Genomic DNA, 24,052 nt, shown 5'->3' on the forward strand with positions numbered 1-24,052 from the left:
GTGTCTTTGTGGGGCGCAGAGTAGGTGCACGGATGATCTCCGCATGTGTGGTTCCCACAGTGAAGCATGGAGGAGGTGGTATGATGATTTAATTAGAATTCAAGGCAACCTTAAACAGCATGGCTACCACAGCATTCTGCAGCGAAATGCCATCCCATCTGGTTTGCGCTTAGAGGGACTATCATTTGTTTTTCAACAGGACAATGACCCAACACACCTCCAGGCTGTGTAAGGGCTATTTGACCAAGAAGGAGAGTTATGGACTGCTGCATCAGATGACCTGGCCTCCACAATCACCCGACCTCAACCCAACTGAGATGGTTTGGAATAAGTTGGACCATAGAGTGAAGGAAAAGCAGCCAACAATTGCTCAGCATATGTGGGAACTTCTTCAAGACTGTTGGAAAAGCATTCCAGGTGAAGCTGGTTGAGAGAATGCCAAGAGTGTGCAAAGCTGTTATCAAGGAAAAGTATGGCTACTTTGAAGAATCTCAAATAAAAATATATATTTTGATTTGTTTAACAATTTTATGGTTACTAAATGATTCCATGTGTTATTTCATAGTTTTGATGTCTTCACTATTATTCTACAATGTAGAAAATAGTAAAAATAAAGAAAACCCTTGAATGAGTAGGTATCCAAACTTCTGACGGGTAGTGTACTAGTATCTTTATCTCAACAACCTTCCAGATATCTGTATGTATGTTTGTGTAGTTGTAATGAGTGGTACCCACCTGTCACAGTGTTGGCACTGCAGCAGCAGCTCTTCCTCCATGAAGTTCTCCCTGCAGACAGGGCAGGTGACCAGGCTGGCACAGGGGCCACAGTGGGTGTAGTTGTTCTGCCACTCACAGTGGAACCCCGGGCTGCTGGCACCACACTGCATACAGCTCACACACCTACACAAGGAACAGACAACAGGGACAATGAGCAATCAGGTTCAAGTACACTACCAAAATGTTCAAAATGGTGGTGTAATTCTTGTTGCTGGTTGTTCGTGAAAACGTATAAGTTCAGATGTAACCGAGAAACAGAAAGTAAAAAGACAGACATTGAGCCTTTAAAGTTAGGCTTCAGGACTTTTTTTGTGTGTGTGCATACTATGCAGATTCTGGTGAAGTGATTTTACACTTTAACCTTATTCAGACCCAAAAACATGACTGAACAGGTTATCACGGTGAAAGATTTGCTGTCGTTGCTTCTTTATGGGTATATTTGGAGAGAGAGAGCTGGGATAAATTTTTACCATTTGCATTTCCATCCCCCCTTGGGTACAGTGTGTAGGGGTGGGTCCAGGCAGTAGGTGTGGTAGCTGACGTCACAGTCGTCACACAGCAGCAGGCGGGCCGGGTCCGAGGCCTTGCCGCACACCTCACACACGATACATTCCAGACAACGCCAGCCCTTACGCAGCATCATCTTAGTCATCTGCAGGAGGAAGGAGAAGAGGGGATACAGTGTAAAAAAAAAGAAAAATACAAAATAAACATTTAACAGTTCACGTTTGATTTCTGAAAATGGCATCAAGATGAAGCCAGAGGCATGTGTGTTGTAACTCTTGAACCTTTGTTTTATTTCTTTACAGTGGCCTATTGCAAAGCATCTGCGAAAGGAGCGCTACGTAATATTATTAGGAAGACTAGCTGTATAAAGATGTTATAAAGAAGTTGCTTACTTTGCTGTTCACACAGTATGGATGGTAACACTGGGCACACTGAGCACATGCCAACAGCTGCCCCTCCACACCCTTCCCAAAACTGCCACACACCACACACATGTCCTGATCGAGAGAGAGAGAGGGAGGGGAGGTGAAAGAGAGAAGGGGAAAACACAGACAGCTTAGGTTACAGTGAAGATGCTTAAAAATGTCTAAGATTGTCTGACATGGTACATGCCAAAGGGGAACTGGAAAAATATCAAACTGAAAAGCATGAGACCAGAATTACCTGAAGCAGGACGAATTTATCGGTGTTGGAGAAGAGCACCACCGTGTTCTGCATAGCCTCATCTTCCTCCCCCTCCTCCTCCTCCTTACTCAGTCCAGTGTCTGCTGCTGTCATGCTCAGCTGGGATAAGCAATAACACATAGAGAGCCAATCACATTCTGATATCAAGTTACAATCAAGTGATCTGTATCGAATGAACGTTAGACAGAGATCAAGTTCCAAACATTCTAGAGTTCCGTGACAAATTGCCGCTGTGGTTTGTGTCTATGGTAAGGTTCAATGTCGACATTTGATGACATAATGAAGTGAGTGAGTGAGAGAGTGAGCGAGTTAGTGAATAAATTACATTTGAATGTTTCGGTCTCGTCGATCGGTTTTACTCACCAGGAAGGCGTCGATGCAGGAGGCCATGGCTTTGAGGCGGTTCCTTCCACCACGGCCCCTCCCACCGCCACCACCGCGAGGGCGCCGCTTCCCCGGGAAACTGCTGCTGCCCCGCCCCTGAAAAGACCAACACCAACCGTGTCAGTACCTCATCACATACAATAACTGACAGGTTTTAGAACTGATGAATAAGACCACTGCATCTAGCCATTGGCCAACATATAACACAGAACATTTGGCAGAGACAGTTTTGTAACCTCAACATCATTGTGAAATGGGCCTATCATAACAAAAGCCCTATGACAGAGTTAGACTTTTGAATGAGTGTTGATTGTCTATGGACACCGACTTGTTACTGGACCATACCTGTTTGACCCGGGAGCGTCCCGGAGAGCCTCTCCTCTTCTTCTCCCCGTCTGGTTTGAGGGGGTCAAAGGGCAGCGAGTCGTCCGTCTCAGTGAGCAGGGAGTCGGAACGCGAGCGTCCGGTGGGCATCAGGCTAAGCTCCATGGACAGCTGTCAAATCAAAATCGAGCTTTATTCAAAGTGCGTTTAAAATCGCAAAACACACTAAACAGTAAAACAATAAAATGACAGTAAAAGCAAACGAGAAGCAGTAAAAGGGATGAAAATAGAAACATAAAACTCCATGGATGTCTAAAACAACAAAATTACTGATTAAAAGGGCACTCTGCGGTTGCTACATCCATTTCTTTGACTGGATGGTCAGTCCTTGTATCCATAGCTCTGTCCATGAATTTGAGAGGTTACATTTCTCCAACCCCTCAGCTTTTTACCAAAACAGTAGCAGGGTGACACTTTGTTTTTGTTTGAACTGCAGATTTCCCTTTAAAAAAAGGCCAAGCTAAAAAGGTGAGGTTTTAAACGTGATTTATAAACGTCAATGTGTCTGCCCCAAGTACCTGTGCGTCAGGCTCTGCCTCAGCCTCGTTCTCGGCCGGGGAGCCCAGGAAGCCAGAGCTGCTCTCGTCCCCGTGACTCTGGTGGCTCTGGTTGGACATCTCATCCAGGAGGAGTTGATCAGGCTTCGTCTCCTCCTGCTCCTCCGTGGGGTCCTGGGGCTCCTGCTTGATCTTGACCCTTCTGTGATGACTATGATGACCCTCTCCGTCTGCCTCCTTCCCCTGCTGCTCCTCCTCTTCTTCTACAAACTCCTCCTCCTCCTCCTCAGAGTGAGTCCCCCTGTCCTCCATGTCCACAGTAGAAGGAGCAGCCTCCTGTGTGTCGGCCTGTGGAGCAGGAGGAATGGGAGACCCTGAGCGTTCCTCCTTTAGCCCAGCCTCATCTGTGTCCATGGAAACATGCTCCGCCTCTTGCATGGGAGGGGTCGGTGACTCTGGCGAGTCCCAAATGGATGGCTTGGTGGTAGACATGCCCTCACCGCTTATCTTCTCCTCCTCCTGTGTAGACTGCTGCTCTGTTGAGGGCTTGACCTCCTCCTCCCTCTCCTTCTCCTTTCTGTGGTCAGGGCCGAGCTGCACTACTGGTGCTGGTTCTGGTGACTGCGGTGGTTGCTGTTCTGGTGACTCCGGAGACTCAAGGACAGGGACATAGCTGACCTGGGGATGGGGCATCTGGTTGGAAGCATCCTCTGTTCTCTCTTCCGCAACAGCCACAGGTAAACTAGGAGCCTCCTTTTGTTCGGTTGTTTGACATTCTTCTGTAACCTCAGCCTGGACCATGGGCTGTTCTGTAGGGACTACCTCCGTTTCCAGCTGAGGCCCCGCCTCCATGGTGCTCTCAGTCGTTTCTACCACTTTAGCCTCCGTCCCTGTTGAAAAGAAAGTCAGCTTCACCACTCCCATCATGCACTCTGTGTACTACCATTTATCGCGCGCCACAAAAAATTGGATGGCTTAGGTAAGAACGCGGGTAGAGTTTGTCGTGCCACTCTTTCAGAGATGGAGCTAACTGTTAACTCTCCCCTTTTATCAAGTATAACATCAACAAAACACAGGCAAGTCAACCTACCCAGCTCCATGGGCACCTCCTCGTTCGTCTTGGTCTCCGCCTGTTCTATCGTCACCTCCTCAGACACGTCCGTCTGCCTTTCCATCGGAACTTCAGCTGCTGCGTCCGTCTGGATTGTCATCTCGGCAACGGTGTCCGTCCGTCCTTCTATCGTCACCTCAGACCCCGCCTCTGTGGGCTGCATCTCCATTGTGTCCGTCTGTCCGTCAGTCTGTGTGACAGGGTCTGGCGCAGGCTCTCTGTCTCGGCAGAGCGAACAGATGCACTTTTCCTCAGGTGGCTCCGACGTAGAGGAGCACTCACTGTGCACCCACCTAGGTCGATGACAGAGGAATGGTCAAGAATGAACAAAGGTGGGACAAATTCTACATAAAAAGTTAGCAATGACTGCGGCTGTTCTTTAGGCTGAGGGTCTAGGCCGGGTTACTGTCAAATATTTTGTTAACTCGATGAGAAAGGCGTTCTAAATCGTTTCGATTGATTGATTTACTTATTGATTCCTTCTGAGGCGGTAGACTTACCTGTTGCAGGTGATACAACGCGGCAGAGTGACTGGTGGTTCCGAGACTTTGCCGCAGACGCCACACGTAGAACTGCGGGTACGTTGGCAGGCCTCACACACGGCATAGTTGTCAAACCACTGGGCCGAGCCGGGCTGCGTCAGACCATTAGCACCACAGTCCGTACACACCCGACACCTCTGATGGGGGATACACCGTGGGAAATTAAAGAGGTTATTCACACAGGAAACACACAGTGATTATTTTCCGATATATTCTCGCATATTCATACTTTAACTGACAGAATTGTCATTAAAAAGCCTCCAAATAAACAGATGAATAACTTTAACCATTTACAGTAATATGTGTTTATTGTCAACACATGGGTAAGGACTTCAATTATAGGGCAATCTCCTTTCCTAACAGAGGAGACTACGGCAGGAGTAGCAATATCAGCTCCGGTTCAGCACACTCTTACTCTGCACTTCCATGTGTCGGAGGGAAGAGAGACCATGGCTGGCTGGAGACAGAAGGTGTGGTAGCCCTTATCGCAGGCATCACATACTAACATCACAGAGTCTTCCCCTGGTTGCCTGGAAAATGAGAGAGAACGTGATTTGATTCAGTAACAGCTGTATGCATTGTTTCTAAGATGCAATAGACTAGAACAGCCCAGAGTGTTTTCCTGAAAAAGTCCCATGATCAGGGAAACCCCTGCCCCTACTAATTTGGAGCATGTGGGTAGATGGTTTCACAGTTTCCCAGAGGGCACATCAATCCAGTGAACAAAAAAAAGAAGTGTATATGTAAAAAGAGAGCGATTTTTCCATTTCAAAAATGGATTACCCATTGGGACAGCAAGGAGACACTCACCTGCATGTCTGGCACACTTTACACTCTGGGCACTGCCACCCTGATCTCTGTATGGGCGTGGCGCTGATCTCAAGACAGGCGGCGTGGTAGTGCTGCCCACAGCCCGTACAGAACAGTAGGTCCAGCAGCTCCCCGGCAGAGTCACAGACGGCGCACCGTGCCTCCTCACCCGCTGGAAGGCAGACAAACCATAGTTAGCCAACCAAATGATCAAGTGACCACACATACAGACACCAACCAAACGATCGAGTGACCAAATCACACACAAACACACACACATACTGTACCTCACAGTTACAGAGCATAACCTAATGATCGAGTTGGGGCTTTGGACCTCAACATTGGGAGGTGTCCTTACCCATCTCCTCAGCCTTGTCTATGTGCTCTGGACAGAGGAGAGCCAGCAGCTTCATGGACTGAAAGGAGCCGCTGGCAGCAGAGCAGGGGAAGTGGTAGAACCGTGAGCAGCCCTCAGCATGGCAGCGGATGGTAGCACCCAGACGCTTGCAATATTCACACAGCTAAACAGAAGGTTCAGAGACAACGTTAAGGGTGAGACACTAGAGGGAAGAATTTGAGCTACAACAAAGAAATGTTAGAGGAGAGAATATAGAACCACAGCATTCAAATGAATTGTACTTCTTAATACTATTGAGAGTGCAGGTTTTTCCTTTCCTAAGAATTTCTGAAAAACATTACTGAAGGTGCCTGCAGGTTTAATGGCAGGTACATTCTATGTTACACTAAGCTGAACCCAGAACAGCCCAGAACCCTGCACAGCTTTGTATCAGTGTTCAGTGGAGTTAACATTATATGTTGTTAACATTATATAGCGAGTCCTGGAATCTATAAAGGCATTTGTCATTTCTGTCATCTACGAGTGGTCAACTTACCCGCTGTGTCCCTGAGATGACGGCCTTGTCCACATTCTCCAGCTCCTCCTCAGCCTCCTCCGCCTGCTTCACCCCATCTGACCACAGCGCACACCAGTGATGCACCCAGCAACCCCCTGCTCAACACATTAACAATCAGATACTACACCTGTATGGTCTCTGGCTTCTGTTCTGATCAATAATTGGAATTTCTGTAAAATGCCTTATAATATGGGTTTGGAGATAGACTTACTATGTAAACTGCACTGCGTGTACAAGCTCCCCAGTGGGTAACATATTAGTAACACCCCCCACACCCCCCCCCCCTTTTTTTAAGCCTCTATTTTCCTAATCCCACTGAGGTCAAAAGAACTCTACCTCAAGGAAGACCTGACCAAGAAAACAGTTTCAGTAAAACTAAATAAAAATGTGATGTGTGGAGTCCCACCTTTGTCCTCCAACTGTGCTGCCAGACAGGATGCGTCGGAGTTGGAGAATCCGATGGAAGAAAGGTCATCGTTCCCAGGCCCTGGCAGTGATGAAGCTGCGGGCTCAAGGGCCGACCGGGAGGAAGATGGCCCAAAATGTCGGAGTTCCCGTTGTCCATGCAAGCTGCGCTCCACGCAGTTACAGAGAGCACAAGCCCTCACGCTGCTCTCCCTGTGCAGACAGACAGTGTCAGACTAATAACATGCAGGTAAGGGGATGCAAAAAAGGAATAATGTGCAGGTCAACAAGAAGCAAAATGACTATAGCACTCACTTCAAACTTCAATACTTTTACATTCCATATTATACTTCAACATTAACAACTTAAATCCAGCAAAGCTTATTTGGGAGTACACCTCTGATTTCACATCTCCCATGTAATGCTGGGCAGTGCACTACGGCCCTCATGATCTGACGAGTTTCATCACCTCTTAGCAGACCAATGGGAGTCTACTCTAAAAATCTTTGTGGAGAATGTCATCTGGGTGTGTGACTGGTATTGGAATGTGCCGATAAATGTCATTTGAAATGTTGAAGAAAAAAAATGTCCAAAACATCTAAAAATGGACTTACACATGTGTGTTGGAAGTGGCAGCAGCAGTGTCCGACGTGTCCTCTGCAGCAGAAGGGGCCTCAGACTCCCCCTCTGAGGGGACTGGCTGCTCTGTAGGGGCGCTTTCATCAGCTGGGTGAGGAATCATAACATTAGTCCACATGTTTTTTTATCAATGGATATTGCTTTTTAAAGTAAGTGGCATTCTGATAACCTTTGAGAAGAAGATTCCTATACAGGCTACTGTATGAAAATCTATTACAAAAAAATGTGCAACGACAATTTAATTCTGGTATATCTATTGATTCATGTTCTAATAAATCAAATCTGCTCAATAACACCTACATTATAGAAGCTAGATTAGCATTTCTTGGAGAATAGTTGCAGAGGAAGTAATGAAACTGACATTATACATTTGTGAAGCCTTGAAATAAAACAAATGTGTGTAGTTGAAAATGATTCAAATTATCAACAACTACTATTTTCTGACCACAGCACATATATCATTGTACCTGTCGGATCAGAGACATTTTCTTCGCAGTTTGATTTCGGCTTGTCCATCCCCTCTGCTGATCTCCTTGACAGAGACCTGAAACATAAACAAACAATAAAGTCACTGAATTATATTAGAGGCAAGCCACGTTATTATATACCAAAATAAACAATAACATTACATATGCACATGATTTACTACATATTCTTACGCGGGAAAAACCAACAACTACCGGTTGTCACAGTTATGTTATCGGACTTCCAATCGTAAAATCGTGCGAGGCTCAATTTCCTTTTGTGCAGGGCAGAAGCCCGATATTTCACATTGTTGCAGTAGCTATAATAGCTAGATTATTAAATAGACAGCCGACGTCAGTTGGCTGTTTTGGCTATCTCATAACCTCAGACGACTGACAAATCCAAGAGAGACGTCTAAATATAACTAGTTAACGTTCGTAGGAAAATAACTAATTCAATACAAACCTTTAGTTATTTGCATTGGGATACTAAATGCATCATTTTGATACACGTCATCGATTGACCGCGATCCAATCAATCGGAATGAATATGGCTGTTTATGTGCTCAAATGTAGTTGAAACCGCCAGCTACGTCGTTAACTGATAGCCCTCTTGCTAACCAAGTAGCTAGCTGGCTACCCGGGATTCGCAAACTATTTGCGTGAAAATAGCGTTTCGGTGACTAGCTAAATATATTAGAAATGTTTGAAGACATTTCAATCTTTGTTTTGCCAGCAATACATAATCCAAACCCGCACAAGTCATGTATGAAAAAGAACAAAATATAGGAACTTAAAATGTTGTTTTCTTTAAATAAAACAACCCTAAACCGAGATACACAAAGAAAATACAACTTCCGTGTACATGACTTCCTGTTGCAACAGTGTCAATTTCGTGCTGAAGCCATACCACTGTGGAGCAGAGTTCCGCTAAAAGTATACGGACTAAAGGTACAGTGAAAAAATATTACACTGTTGAGTAATCGATTTGTTAACCATGTAGACTACATTTTCCAATATGTAGCAATATGACATATTTAGTGAGAGTTGAAGCCACACAACTATGCCACCTCCAGTAATGGCTGCAGCCCAAATTAACCCAACAACAGTTAGTTTGTTTTCTGTAGTTGTGCCTTTGTTTATTGAAAAAGTATAGATATCAAACAATCACATAACGCTCAGCGCAAATGTGCATGTGCCAATTGAATCTCAGCAAGGAAACAGTCAGTGGTTGTATTTTATTGAAAAAGTATGGATTTAAAACAAAGAAAGGCACGTAACTACAGAGGACAAACATAGGTACATGGTTAGTGTTTTCATAATGTACATTTATTGATCTTGGGCGAATCAATGTAGTCAGAGCTGAATTTCACAAAGCCTGGTCTCTGCTCCACTCCGTTGGTGGAGTTCATCAGAAACTTCCTTCAACATTGCAGTTTAGTCAGCTAATTGGGCAGGAGTTAGCCTTGTGGTTAGAGCGTTGGACTAGTAACCGAAAGGTTGCAAGATCGAATCCCCGAGCTGACAAGGTAAAAATCTGTCCCACTGTTCCTAGGCCGTCATTGTAAATAAGAATTTGTTCTTAACTGACTTGCCTAGTTAAATAAAGGTAAAATAAAAATCATATCCATGTCCTAACCTTCTCTACTGTGAAGTGAACAACTAATCAAATGTACCTCGCCTCCACATAATTTATGTAATGTGCAATTAATTGTATGTAGTGATGTGTGGCTTTGGAGTCATAGGAGGTTGGTGGCACCCTAATTGGGGAGGACGGGCTCATAGTAATGGCTGGAACGGAATAGCATAGAACTCAAACACATGGTTTCCATGTGTTTGATAGCGTACTACATTCCAGATATTATTATGAGCCGTCCTCTCTTCAGCAGCCTCCTGTGTTTGGCGTATCCCATTCATCAATTTGTTTTACTATATTGGGTCTACTGTAAGACAAACTCACAAATCCCTGTGTTAGGGCTATACCTGTGTTTATTACAGCAAGCCACAGTATTGCTCATTCCAGTGCAGCTGGTTGTGTTCAGAATTAGATCACAATTTGCACATCTTCTTGCAATGAAAATTAGGAAGATGGCTACAATTTGCACATCAACATGAAGTAGGCACATAACTTGCCAAGTACCTCAACTCCATGATCATTTCATCCACGGAGTTGAGCGTGCGCTATGCAGTTGATACTTCGAAACGTACATCTTAAACCCTTACTGTGTACCTATGTCCTCTGTTGCACGCCTTTGTTAGCAGAAATACATACATTGTAATAAAACAATCAAATACAACTACTGGCTGAGTCCTTGTTGAGATGCAATTGGCACATGCACATTCGCGTTGAGTTGTCATTTTAGATCAACAGCAATGAGGGGGGAAAGTCGGTGGTTGTATTTGATCAAGGTTTAATTAAAAAGTATGGATTTCAGCTAACAAAGAAAGCCACGCAACAGAGGACAAACATAGCTACACGGTAAAGGTTTAACAGTGTACATTTAAGTATCGACTACATAGCAAATCGAAGGAGTCAGAGGTTCATTTAAAAAACTAATCTGCGAGCAACTCTGTGGATGAAATCATCGTGGAGTTGAGGTAGCAAGTTACTTGGTAAGCACATATAACTAGTATATCAAATTGTATAATTGGAATAACGCAGAATGATTTGTGTTTTGCGGACTGGTCCATTTCCCTAAGAGACTGTTAGTGCTCTACTGCTACCTAATATACAGTATAGGATACAATAAGACGTATCTTGTATTGTGACTTTTGTAACGGGTGGCCATGTAACTAGTTAGCCATTTTGTAACCAAGCCAATAACTAGCTAGAATATATCAGTGATCACTATGATTACTATAAACACAGAACTGAAAGCCACCGACAACGACACAGCTAAATTAGTTGATTACCTATTCCGTTTACAGCGTATTTCAGTCACTTATTAACGTTTAGAACGAAACTCGTGTAGCACACCGAGCTAACTACTAGTAGCAAGTTAACCAGCTAACCTTAGCTTGTCTGAATGGACCCTGATTTATGACCTAGTTAGCTATTGCCAAACAATGACCCTGCCTAACGTTAGTTAACCAAGAATAACACACTTGAGTCCACTTGATAGGTAACTACTAGCTAAAATCAACAATTCATATTTCCAAAACAGCAACCCCAAAGGTTGTTTGAATTAACCGTTGGGTAAACTAGCTACATGATTAATGAACATAGCTGCTAACTAGGAAACAAGATAGGTCGCTTGCCAACTAACGTTACGGCACTGAGTTGACTAGCTACGCAGTTGAAATAATAAGGGTGGCCAACAGTTAACTAAACATAGCTAGCTATGTTTAGTTATCTTGCTAAGCATGTAACTTAGTTAGCTAACTTAGGTTAGCAGAGAGTAAATTCAAGTCGTTTGCTAACTAGTCGAAGTAGCGGTAGTTATAGTCAGCTAATTTAGTCAGTGTAGTTAGCGATTGGCCATCCTTAATCAACTAGTTAGCTAATGTTAGCATTAAAGGTCAGGGAAATGGATTCGTCAAATAGCTGTTAAGTTATTCAACCAAACAACTCACCTTACAATGTGATGGTTGTGTCTTCATACATCAGATTACAATCCATTTTGCAGCAGGCTACACAGTTAAATAGTTGATGATTGTCTCATTTTACTTAGCGGGCTAGCCAAAGCTACCCGGCTGGAGAAGGAGGTGAGTGGGGGAAGTGCACAGCGGGTGGCACGGCAGGCTGGATAACTAGCTTAGCTAGCCAGCTAGCCAGCCACGGTCGGAGCTGGAGAGGCAGAGTTGATACAGTTGCTAAAACGCTATGAAAATAATTCAACAAAAAGCAATGGTCGACAATTCTGCAATTGTAATCCTCCGGGAAAATGCACAATGAATATCGATGTTCCGAAACATAGGTGGAGAATGTTCAGTAGTTGATGCTAACTAAATTAGGTAACTGGCTAACGACACTAGCTAGCTTCAGCAGCTTGCTGGTCCGGAGATTACAGTAAATTTGCATCCGATATTCGATCCACAATTAGGCAATATCTCGATTTATTAGCTTGCTAAACTTTCAGGCAATATTTGAAACAATGTTTAAGACACTTGACGCCTTGAACGTTAGCTAGCTAGCTACTCTTGTCTGGATCACTTTCACTTAGACTTCATTGAACAAATCCACACGAGTGTGTTCCGTCAAGTGGCTAGCTAAATTAGCAGCTAGCAAGCTAATAACAACAACGTCAAACAAACATCTCAAGTCTGCAAGGGAGGACATTTGCATGCGCAACAACAAATTGCTGGCTGTATAGCTAGCTAGGTTAGCTCAAAGCCAACAATATATCTAACTTTTTCAGGATTATAATATTTTAGTGGATAGTTTATCCTAATTTTACAATAGAAGTCGGTGTTTGTGGCAGGTTAGTAATGTGTTTAAAGGGCGTGGGACGAAATTTTGGAAGCCATTATTTTTACTCCATAATGTCAGATCATCTGACTGAGACCAATGTCAATTACTAAACACGAAGCAAAACTGCGCCTGGTCAATGTCCATGCACGTTGTGGGAAATGTATTGAAGACCACGTGAAACAATAATGGAATGTGATTGCTTTGGATATGTTGAGGAAGATACATTGGCTCATTGTCTGAGACGTTATTGTATTCCACACATGCTATAATTGCCTCTTTCTCTCGCTGATACTCAGATTAAATCCTACTTCTCCAGGTAGGCTTCTTGCCTTGAATGACCCCTTCACTCCTCCCAGAGTCCCAGTATGCTACTGTCCCGATAGCACTGGCCTATAATGGCCTGCATCTCCATGGTGATTCCTGTACCCTGGCCATGCACTACCATGCCCTTGTCCATGAACAGGATGGAGAAAGCTAATTCTGCCCCATTCACTTAGTTCCAAGTATGAATGATCAAGTGCTCTCTCACTGCAACTCCCTCTTGGCTATAATTTACCTGCTTGGACCAATAAGTGTCTTCAGCCCATCCAGAATGCTTATTCTGGCCATTTGGTCCTTCCTCTACTGAGTTCTAGGTAGATAGGCATCACTGATTCCTCTTTTCTGGATGTGTGCATCAAATTGGCCCTGATGCTATATCTTGGTCTTCACAAACACACATACACTGAATGCAACAAACATGTCTCAACATTCACTCCTGAGTCCTGATACATGGGCTTTGTCACATGAAAGACAGGAACGTGTACATGTCCCATAGCCATTCACCATACTGAATTTTACCCAGATCATTCATTATTGAAAATGTCTGTCCATTTTGTTAATGAATATGCCTAAATCACTGCACTGCAGGCTGTCAAACGTTCTATTGAAAGACCTGCTATTCTCTCAGATCAGATGAACAGTTTGCTTGTTTTTTTTTACCTTTATATAACTATGCAAGTCAGTTAAAAACAAATTCTTATTCTCAATGACGGCCTAGGAACAGTGCCTTGTTCAGGGGCAGAACGACAGATCTTGTCAGCTCGGGGATTCGATCTTGCAACCTTTGGGTTACTAGTCCAATGCTCCAACCACTAGGCTAAGCTGCCGCCCCGTTGTGAACTAACCATGTAACGGTTAGTTGGTTGTGCTGGTTTGGTTTTCATAACTAAAAAGCTGTTTTAAAATAGGCCTACTACTGGTGGCCTTGACTGGATTACCAAACTCCCATTCGGCTTTAGCAGGATTGGATTGGATTTTGGAAGGCCGGGACTGGTTGGGATTCTGTGATAATCTGTGACACTGTGCTGTGATTGGTCAACAATGGTAAAAGGTGGGTGGTATTATGTTATTGGGCTTCTCCCATTGGTCTGATTTGATCGGTCTGTGTGTTCCCATCTGCCCCTTCTATCTCTGCAAGGATAATCCCCTGGATAGAATACCTCCACAGCTGTCTGCTACCCAACGCTAACCAGAACAATGACATTCAGCTCGTTCCTTTTTATTTCGTTTCGTACGCCTTTTACCTCCCCCAACCCTATTACTCTATTCCTCTCTCTCGCTCTCTCTATGATTTCCAAAACAAACACCGCTCTCAACAGTTAGGCTATCCCTTCTTCTAGGTCCATCTTAGAGTGCATTTATTGGGTATCCAGAATGAGGCTAAATGAGGATGGAGCTATGCAATTAAATTACTGCATTTTATGTACATTCCTATTTTATTAATAACAAATTACTAGTGTAATTATGGCATTATTACACAGGTATAAGAGCAATAGCTAAAAAGACTGTAAAGTACATGTAATCCACAAGCATGATTTCAGGTCCTCCACAAGGGGGTGTGTAACCTTTTGTATTACTTGTCTTGGGATATACACTGTGTGTGTGTGTGTGTGTGTGTGTGTGTGTGTGTGTGTGTGTGTGTGTGTGTGTGTGTGTGTGTGTGTGTGTGTGTGTGTGTGCGCGCACGCTGTGAGGATAAAGGAGCTGAGAAGAGAACATTTCAAGGTAAATAAATGAGACAAATAAGACAAGGGACTGGTTTGTTCATGGTACAAAGGAGAATAAAAAGTTGACTTAAAAATTAACCCACAACTCACTGGTACTACATGCGCTATTAACAAGCTGCACATACACTTGTAAAATACTTGGAGAATTGGAACATAGAGATTCCATTTCCCAGGAGCCAGGATGGAGAATATGATTAAGATAAACACACAGAGAGAGAGAGAGGTCAGCATGGGAGAATATTAAGTCTGTCTGGGTTTCTTATTAACTACTGTCGACTACGCCAACAGTTCTGCTGGATGTCTGAGGTTTAACCCGCTCTGCTACATTCAACAGGCACCAAGACATAGCTCCCACTGTAGTTCGGAATCTCCAAAAATGACTATAGGCCTTGGTCAGATTTCTCTAGTTTTTCATGTAGTCTCCGGTACATGTAATTTGTAACCCAAATCCTAGCAGAGGCGGAAAGATTTAACAGAGAATCTACATTCACAAGCAGGGTTATTGTTTTGCAGGGTTTACATTACAAAATAATACATGATTGTTTTGTTAAATAAAAGGCACTATAACAAATAACAAGCAAGGCTATAGTTATAATAATTCAAATACAATGAACAAAAATATAAATGCAACCATTTTCAAAGATTTTACAGAGTTCATATAAGGAAGTCATAAAATTGAAATAAATAAATTAGGACCTAATCTATGGATTTCACATAACTAGGAATACTGTTGGTCACAGATATCTTAAAAAAAAAAAAAAGTAGGGACGTGGATCAGAACTAGTAAGTATCTGGTTTGACCACCATTTGCCTGATGTAGAACAACATTTCTCCTTCGCATAGAGTTTTAGGCTGTTGATTGTGGCCCGTGGAATTTTGTCCCACTCTTCAATAGATGTGCGAAGTTGCTGGAATTGGAACACGCTGTTGTACACGTCGATCCAGAGCATCCCAAACTTGCTCAATGGGTGGCATGTCTGGTGAGTATACAGGCCATGGAAGAACTGGGATATTTTCAGCTTCCAGGAATTGTGTACAGATCCTTGCGACAAGGGGCCGTGCATTATCATGCTGAAACATGAGGTGATGGCGGCGGATGAATGGCACGACAATGGGCCTCAGGATCGCTGTGCATTCAAATTGCCATCGATAAAATGCAATTGTATTCATTGTCTGTAGCTTATCCCTGCCCATACCATAACCCCACCATGGGGCACTCTGTTCAAAACGTTAACATCATTCCTGGAGTCAGCATGCAAATTGCACACTCCCTCAAAACATGAGACATCTGTGGCATTGTTGTGTGACAAAACTGCACTTTTTAGAGTGGCCTTTTATTGGCCCCAGCACAAGGGGCCAATAATGTATAATGACCATGCTGTTTAATCAGCTTCTTGATATGCCACAGCTGTCAGGTGGATGGATTATCTTGGCAAAGGAGAAATACTCACTTAACAGAGATGTAAACAAATTTGTGCACAAAATTTGAGAGACATTTCTTGGATCTTTTATTTCAGCTAATGAAACATGGGACCAACACTTTTACATGTTGCGTTTTACATTTTCGTTTTGTATAAATTGCTACATTTATATATTATGATTCAGAAAGTACAAAAATAAATATTTGATTGTTTCTGGTACATACTCATATTTCCTCATTGTTTTAGAATGATAAAGTAAATAGGAAAACCACATTGTCTGTTGACTTATAGATGTTATCTTAATTAGATACATATACAATGGATTCTTGACAATACATAGACATTTTATGCTGATGCAGTAGTTATTATGACGAGTTCATTTCTCTCAGGAATGAACTCGTATAAAACCATTTTATGACACATTTTAAGCGTTACCTTTTGAAGACGGGCCGATTCTTCAGTCACCATAACCAAACAACCGTTAACACATTTACTGAATGTAAAAGAGGAGGTACAATGTGAATATATAAATACATTACAATGCAAATACCGGTGAGTAAGATGCAAATACGCCCTTTCAGTGCATAAGGTTTAAAATTGGGTTGCAGCAGTAAGAGATGGGGCAAAAGAATATGAGCGTTAGTGGAAATGTATCTCAGTAGGACATGGTGTAAATGTAACAGTACAGTATATTTTATATTAGGGATGAAATGTCTCCGGGTCTAGACAGATCTGTCCAAGCCGGTGTAGCAGCCTAGCATACCAGTGCACACTCAGAACTTTATCTCGCACGGAGTCACAGTTCCCTCCCTCAATGTCTCTGTTTATGGGTACAGAGGTCCAATTACTTTGTCTGTCGGAAGTGTTTGTATTCACATACACGCCTGGGCTGCTGAGTTTCTGATTCCCCCAAACTCTCAGGCTCTTCTGGTGAGTGTTGCAGTGAGTGGGCGTCTTCGTGTGCTCTCTCTCTGCTTCTGTGACATGCGCCCCCTGTGTGACCTCCCCCCGAACTAGCTGGATGACCGAGAGCAGCAGTCTCAGAGGCCCAAACGCCCAGTGTGCCAGTCTATGGTCCTCTATAAGTGCATAGCTGGATGCCAGCACCCCATCCACAAACAGAGTGCCGTGTTCAGTCAGGGGTGCGTAAACTCCCATCCCTTCCTCCTGTGATATCGAAACGATCCGAGATGGTTGTAGTCGACCGTCTGCTCCATGGACGAGTACATTGTCTCCCCGTTTTGCTCTACTGGCGAACCGAGCCTGGTACTCACTGTGGTGGAGTTTGTAATGGGGGGCCAGGAAGACCAGGTGGTGGGGAGTAAGGGCAAGGCGGTGGCCATCTTGTGTGGTCAGGACGAGGAAAGTGGACCTGCTCTCATGGTCCTGGTGTAAAAAAAGAAGGACACGGCTGAGGACGACGTGTCCTGACTCAGACAGGGCCAACACTCTGTCTCCAGACTCCAGGGACGCCAGGGTCTTCTGTCCGCCTCCGGCTACACTCACCCAGGCCCAGGCGGGGAAACAGCCCCCTTTCTCCACTGCCACTGAGTGATCTGAAGGGAGGAATCCAAGTCAGTAGAGAAAGGCTTCAGATGACTGAAACACTATTTCCTTGATGTGATATAATAAGATTCAGATGAATAATGTTATTATATTAATCTTAATATATAATATATGATTGTATGGGGGAAATGGCTGGAATAGATATCATAGTGTACATGTTAAAGCAAATCACAAGAAATGTGATGGTGATGTCTGTCGTATTAAATATGCCAATTATTACCCACTTGACTTACCAGCTTTGACAGAGCAGTGCACATGGTGCTTGGACTCATAGTACACAAAGTCGAAGCCAGCCTCCACAGCCAGCTGGGCTAGCATGCCGTACTTGTCTAGGACGCGGTCCGACGTTGTGATGTCCACGGCCCTCCCCTCATAGTGAAGAGAGTCAGGGGGGTGATGGCCATCCTCATCCCAGGCCTCTGTCACCCTCAGCTTCGTCCCAGGCCAGTGGTTCATCACCGCTATGGCTAGCTTGTTGAGGCAGTCCTTACAGCGCTGGGGGACAGGGAGAGAGGGATGGAGAGGCATTGAATTAAGAAAATATGATACTATTCAAGACAATGCTACTGATAAGAGTAAGGGTTTATTTGGAGCAACACTTATATACTGTATTAGTTTGAAAAATAAACACTGACAGAGTAGAGAATATGCTGATACAGTATAAATACACTGTAGTTATTGTATGTCAATAGTAATTTATTTGCAACATGACCACTTTCAATTCAATTAGCCCTCATATTCTCATGAGAATTACTAGGCTATTGACGAGTAGTTTCAGCGTCATGTAGATAGCAACTCCAGGACAATCGACATGTATGAAACCCCTTAGAGCTGAGGCAACAGAGACTGGCTTGATCATTCATTAACGAGAGAAAAGGAACTGCTTGAGACCGAACGTAGTTGTGAGCCCTCTGTCTACCTCACCCACTGTGACTTTTCACACAGTCACATTCAACCCCTTGTAAAGCAATACCAAATACAACAACACTTCAGTAACTAACTGTATTCCTATCACTTCTGCCTAGATTATAGAATAACTTTGGTAACGTTTGTCTCCATTGACATCATCAGATTTTTCTCTCCTGTGTTCAGTGGTTGTAAAGGCCATTGCCACCCCTCTCCAACCTTTCTCAAACAATCAGAGCATAAGAACACAAAGCTACTGTAGCCATTCTAGAACATTCCTTGGCCTTTTTCTGCAGGGTGAGGGAATAATCAAGGCCGTCCTCTAGTTCAGAAGGTTTTAGTCATGATGTCTTTGTGTCACCTTTGAGACATTTGATCAGAAATGTGAACATCATGACTCTTACACCCAGTGATGCATACTGTATTATGTTTGAATGTCACACAATAGCAGTTTGCGAGATGTCATGTCAGAGGCTAACTCTATTTAAGAGGCTCTTACGCATTGGCTCCTGAAAGTCCCAATTACCAGCAAGTTGGAACAGAGTTTTTTTTAACCATATTTCAGAGTCAGAGAGCAAGAGAGACGCTGAACAGCGAGGAGGCCAGGTTCAGACTAAGTGAGAGGGCAGAGAGAGAGAGGGGAGGAATGTATGGGCATGCACTTGAGAATGTGACAGCCAGAGTGAGAAAAGAACGAGGGACAAAAAACAAACTGGCTACATTTTTCTCGCCATGCCGTTGAAGAGAGGCGATTCATTGTTATTGAACTACAATAGTCGGCTTTTCCGACGGTGCCATTACTTCAGCAGGCGAGAATTTTGTATAGGCGACCCCTCAGTGTCAAAACCCTACACAAAGAACGTCTTTCACATCTGGTCAGAGAGAGGGGCACATGCACACATACTGTACACACACACACACACTGACGAAGACACACACACACACACACAGGAACATGCACACATACACACGCTGGTCCTCAGACTGGGCATCAGAAGGGCATGCACACACTGGACCACAGATTTCCATCACAAATACTGTACAATCATTCAAAAAAAGGAAGGAACATAGATTCACATCATATACAACCAGTCAGGAGCGAACAAAGGACTCCAAGCATCACCACACCAGTGTAGAGTAGCCTACTTGGATAAGAAACGTTGTAATGCTCAATTGTGAAGGATGGTATTGATGTTAGTAATGATGGTGCATTTTAAGACTCTGACAACTAGTTTGAAGATTACAGAAAGCCTATTGTATGCTTTAAATATCCCACGCCTCTTGTAGCCTATATTGATCAATTCTCACTTGACATCAGAAGTTGAGAATACACTATCTACAACCAAACGGGGTTCTTCGGCTGTCCCCATAGGAGAACCCTTTGAAGAACACCTTTTGGTTTCAGGTAGAACCCTTTTGGTTCCAGGTAGAATTATACTTGGAACCAAAATGGGTTCTTCAAAGGGTTCTTCTATGGGGACAGCCGCAGAACCTCTTTGGAATCCTTTTTTTTGGAGAGTCTACCAGCCATTTGAGAGCAATGACAATATGTCTATTGTTCCACGGCCTCAACTCAAAATACCAACATCACACTGTGGCTTCCTTGATATTCTAAAGAGGTCAGATACAAGATATGAGAGAGGTCTGTGTTCCTGTGACTGTGTCTCTGTGACTGTGTCTCAACTCCTGTTCGCCAGTCCTGATAATATTTTAATGTTCATACTGCATACCTGACGCTAATGTACACTATGCAAGGTTACATGCCTGGCCTCACCTATGAATCCCTCCTGGTAAGCACACACAGAGCAGGCAAGTGGAACCAGAGGAATCGTTTTATTACCAAGCAACAAAGACTTTGGTTAAAGATTAAGGGGAAATGATCACGAGTTGGAGCGCATTCTCCAGAGAGTCATATTAAATTACATCCTGATCCCCCCCCCCCCATCTTAAGATAGAGGGGAAGTGTAACTTTAAAAAATGGACACCCAGAACTGGATCTATTTGATGAAAAAGAAGTTCACATCAAAATACTGTGAGTAACTTGTCTAATACGGAGGCCATGACAGTAAATCCACTATTGGATCAACTTTTCATGGGATAATTAAAATTGTAAATGTAGGGATGACATGTAGATAAACTGATGTTCATTTAACAACCAGTTATCAGACTAGAGAATAGAGCAACACATACATCGGTGTATACAACTACCTGCTGTAGTTAATCAATCATCCAGCAGGGGGATTTCCCCTATGAGCTGCCACAAGGAACCAGTTTCCCTGGACTGAAGGAGTATCCTCTATCTATGATATTGTGATAAGGACCTACTGGCCTGTCTAATACTAACTACATTACTTTACCAGTGCCACACAGTCACGAGTGACCAGTGAGTTACAAGGGTCAATGGAAAGTGCACCAAGTGGGTCTGTGACCTTGGAAGTGATCCCACAGTAAATGTCATATAAAATCAAACTTAAACCTGGAGATAATTGAACTAGATTAACCATTACACACTGTCTGAAGTCTGAACCAGTTGTACCTTATACTGACCACACTTACTGTACACACAGTCTTCAACATGGATGAAGTGAAAGGGCACCAAGTGGATCCCATGGGGCACAGAAGTAGTTACACTTTGTGTACAATCAGATAATTGAACTTGGCTAACGATTACACACACACACACTGTCTGAGCCAGTCTCTGAAGAACCAGTCTTACCTTGGTCATGAAGCGGTCAGCAAGGGTTTTCTCCTCATCTTTGAAGATGATATCAGGGTTGTAGTTACACACCAGTTCATTAAAGCGTTCTGAGTTGCGTGTGATCTTGCCCTCTGACCTCCCACTGGCACCCAGGTTGTTCTCAGAAAGTTTGGGGAAGTAGGTCTTGTAAGGCATGGGGGTGGGTTTCCTGGACCTATGGCGGAAGCCGTACCCAGGGCCTGGCCCGCACCCCTGGACCAGGGAGCTCCATGTGTAGATGGCGAGCAGGCCAAGCCATGCCAGGCTTACCCACCAGGAGGACACCTTCATTGGGGAGAGGTCTGGGTCCCTAGTATCAGTGACCTACCGTGCCCACTGAGCAAGCCCCGCTTCAGGCACCTGATAGCATTTGAATGATGGTGGTCAAATCTTGGTGGTGGTCCATTCTAGATCATGGGATGTAAAGGAGTTATAATGTTTCTATAGAGCAAGGTTGGCCATTATGGATCAGAATCCACACCGAAAGGATATAAACTAACTTCTTCTGTAAAACCCATGTTGATCCTTTAAATTAACTTCATAGTTAATACATTTTCTCTACTCACTACTGTATGTTTTTTTAAATTATCTTTCTAATGTAGTTTGTTTTGTTAATTGCTTCTCCTAATAATTTGGCACTTAAACAATTTCTTTCCAGAATTTATCCTTTTCTGTTCACAATTCATGAAAAATAAATAGATCTCATCCTTATCCGTCTTTGGTGGTAGGCTACCTGTTACCAAGCAGGTGTTTCGTGCGTCCAGCCACCCTACCTACTGCCTCTCTCTCCAGTCCCCGGGCACTTCAGTAGCGATGCGCAAACCTGACTTGCACCTCACTTTTGCGTCTCTGTGAAATATCTGCCCTGCGAATTCTCCGAGTGGCATTATTTGAATCTCATCCCATTCCTGCCTTCAGCAATGCACCTCGAGAGGTTTTGTCCGTCTACTTGTGTCTCGTGTCGCGTTGAAGCGCTCCTGTCCGCGGTGCCCCAGCCATTGGGTTCTTATTAGTGTGTGGACCAGTTTGCCCTCCCTTCCTATGCGCTCTCCCACTTCGAAAGCACACGCCTCCAATTCAACTTTACAAGCGATACATGATTAGCCCACTTACGTTATTGCCGGACTTTGTTGTTATACAGTAGGTGTCTGGGATTTTCCCCACTAGAGGCAGAGATGAAGATAACCTCGTATAGGCGTACGCATTATGGTGATGTTGGTAACTTATTACGCACATTTGGAGAGGTTAACCAGTGGGATTACTAGCCTACTTGTTCAACAACACATTTAACACAATCATCGGATAGAAATGACTTAAACAATAAACTAACCATATTCCTATTTGTATAACTTAATAAAATATACTTTGTTACACATTTACCCAGTTTGTTAGATTTGAAGTAAAACTCTATGTCTAACTTTCCGACATCAATAAGCATCCTGATATCCCTATAAACTTGATATGCTTTTTGCTTTTTGTCCCTCATTGGAGGGATTCCCCACCACTTATCACTCTATTATTGGTTTATTATAGCCTAGATGGAAGGTTAAGAGGGTCCATTACAGAAAGCCTAAGTAAGAGCAGGAGAAAGTCACTCCCGTCCTATATCTGCCACACACACAACTGTCTCTCTCTGACTTCCAGAGTTGCCTTCCTTTGTTTTCTGAGACCCAGGTTGACACTGTGGCCCCCCAGCCCTCCTCAGACCCTGAACCCAGCTCACCCAAGATACCGGCCCGGCCCCGGCCACTGCTGGCTCTACCAGCATATTATTTTTATCCATCCAGAACAATAGCTGGGATTTGAGAGTCATAAAAAGTGGAACGATATTGTCACAATGAAAGGGGTGATTAAGAAACGCTAAATGTCAGTATCTGTATCTCTACGAGTCTGATACCTCTTACTATTTATAGAATATTAAATGAACAGGTTAGAGGTCAGAGGCCAAAGTGTGTCATTACCAGATCCTTCCAGCTTCCTGGAAAATCTCCTGAACACTGTTTGCCAGTGGATACATTATACTGGCTGTACTATAATGCCCTGTGCTGCCGCTAACAACAATTTAGTCTTTTAGGAGAGCCCTTTAGCCTATGACACATTGTGTATGACCCCATAGATATTGATACATCACTTTCATGTGCCTCTCATTCTTTCCCGGTATGCAAAGGTTGTTTCAACCAGATACAGAGACATTGTTACCTATTACATAAAATCACACAAACAGTCACAGCATAATAGTGAATATAGTACAGTTGTGATTTCTCTGAATTGTCAAATGGATATGAGAGACTAAAACTGAGATGGCGCTACGGGCCAAAGAGGGAACGCAAGGGACGTTGGTTGGAAGGTTGGAGAAGATGTTGAAGGAATGGAAAGGTGGGGACTGCCAACTCCATCTTCCTGTCCTTATGATCAACATGGAAGAAAGTCCAGGGCTGGGCCGTCTAGGCCGAGACGCGCCTATGAGAGATATCACAGTACATAATGACAAGTGTAGGGAATGCTACAGTCCGGCTCAATCAAAAGAAGAAACTCCTTTCATATGAACCAAAACAAATCAGCGATATTGATAGTTTTTTGGGGGAAGAGGATGTGGTTGGCAAAAAGAAAAGTGATTTCATCTCATCAGACATTAAAAGGGAGAGGAAGGAAGCAAACATCTGTGTGTTTTTGAGATGGAAATAAAGTAATTATTATTCGTTTTTATTTTTTATGCCCTCCCTCCTCCTGGCTCTTAACAGGCTTGATCACTCCCCCAGCCCAGTTCAGGATGGGAGTATATGGCTGGGTGAATGGCTGAGTTTCCTGCACAGCCACAGCACAGAAAACGAGATCTTTCCTGCCA

At 43.6% G+C, this 24,052-nt stretch overlaps 2 protein-coding genes across 2 annotated transcripts in view; both read right to left on the bottom strand.

Moving 5' to 3' along the window:
• LOC120061017 (histone-lysine N-methyltransferase 2D-like) overlaps positions 1 to 8,170 on the bottom strand; it is a 43,695-nt gene extending 35,525 nt beyond the window's left edge. Inside the window, 16 exon segments of the mRNA XM_039010501.1 lie at positions 736 to 900; positions 1,248 to 1,429; positions 1,677 to 1,781; positions 1,948 to 2,054; positions 2,328 to 2,448; positions 2,698 to 2,847; positions 3,255 to 4,123; positions 4,324 to 4,637; positions 4,845 to 5,023; positions 5,302 to 5,416; positions 5,697 to 5,868; positions 6,055 to 6,217; positions 6,590 to 6,705; positions 7,017 to 7,228; positions 7,630 to 7,741; positions 8,122 to 8,170. Coding sequence (XP_038866429.1) covers positions 736 to 900; positions 1,248 to 1,429; positions 1,677 to 1,781; positions 1,948 to 2,054; positions 2,328 to 2,448; positions 2,698 to 2,847; positions 3,255 to 4,123; positions 4,324 to 4,637; positions 4,845 to 5,023; positions 5,302 to 5,416; positions 5,697 to 5,868; positions 6,055 to 6,217; positions 6,590 to 6,705; positions 7,017 to 7,228; positions 7,630 to 7,741; positions 8,122 to 8,170 — 3,131 coding nt within the window.
• Positions 8,171 to 16,068: 7,898 nt separating this feature from the next.
• Positions 16,069 to 22,204, bottom strand: LOC120061020 (desert hedgehog protein A-like). The gene is made up of 4 exons (XM_039010506.1): positions 21,981 to 22,204; positions 21,187 to 21,614; positions 17,798 to 18,059; positions 16,069 to 17,554 (listed from the first exon to the last, which is right to left on the bottom strand). The coding sequence occupies exons 2-4, from the start codon at positions 21,496 to 21,498 to the stop codon at positions 16,698 to 16,700; spliced, it is 1,431 nt and encodes a 476-aa protein (XP_038866434.1). The 5' UTR covers positions 21,499 to 21,614; positions 21,981 to 22,204; the 3' UTR covers positions 16,069 to 16,697.
• Between the last annotated feature and the right edge of the window lie 1,848 nt (positions 22,205 to 24,052).

This window comes from Salvelinus namaycush, chromosome 16 (assembly GCF_016432855.1).
Source record: "Salvelinus namaycush isolate Seneca chromosome 16, SaNama_1.0, whole genome shotgun sequence".
Classification (NCBI taxonomy): Eukaryota; Metazoa; Chordata; class Actinopteri; order Salmoniformes; family Salmonidae; genus Salvelinus; species Salvelinus namaycush.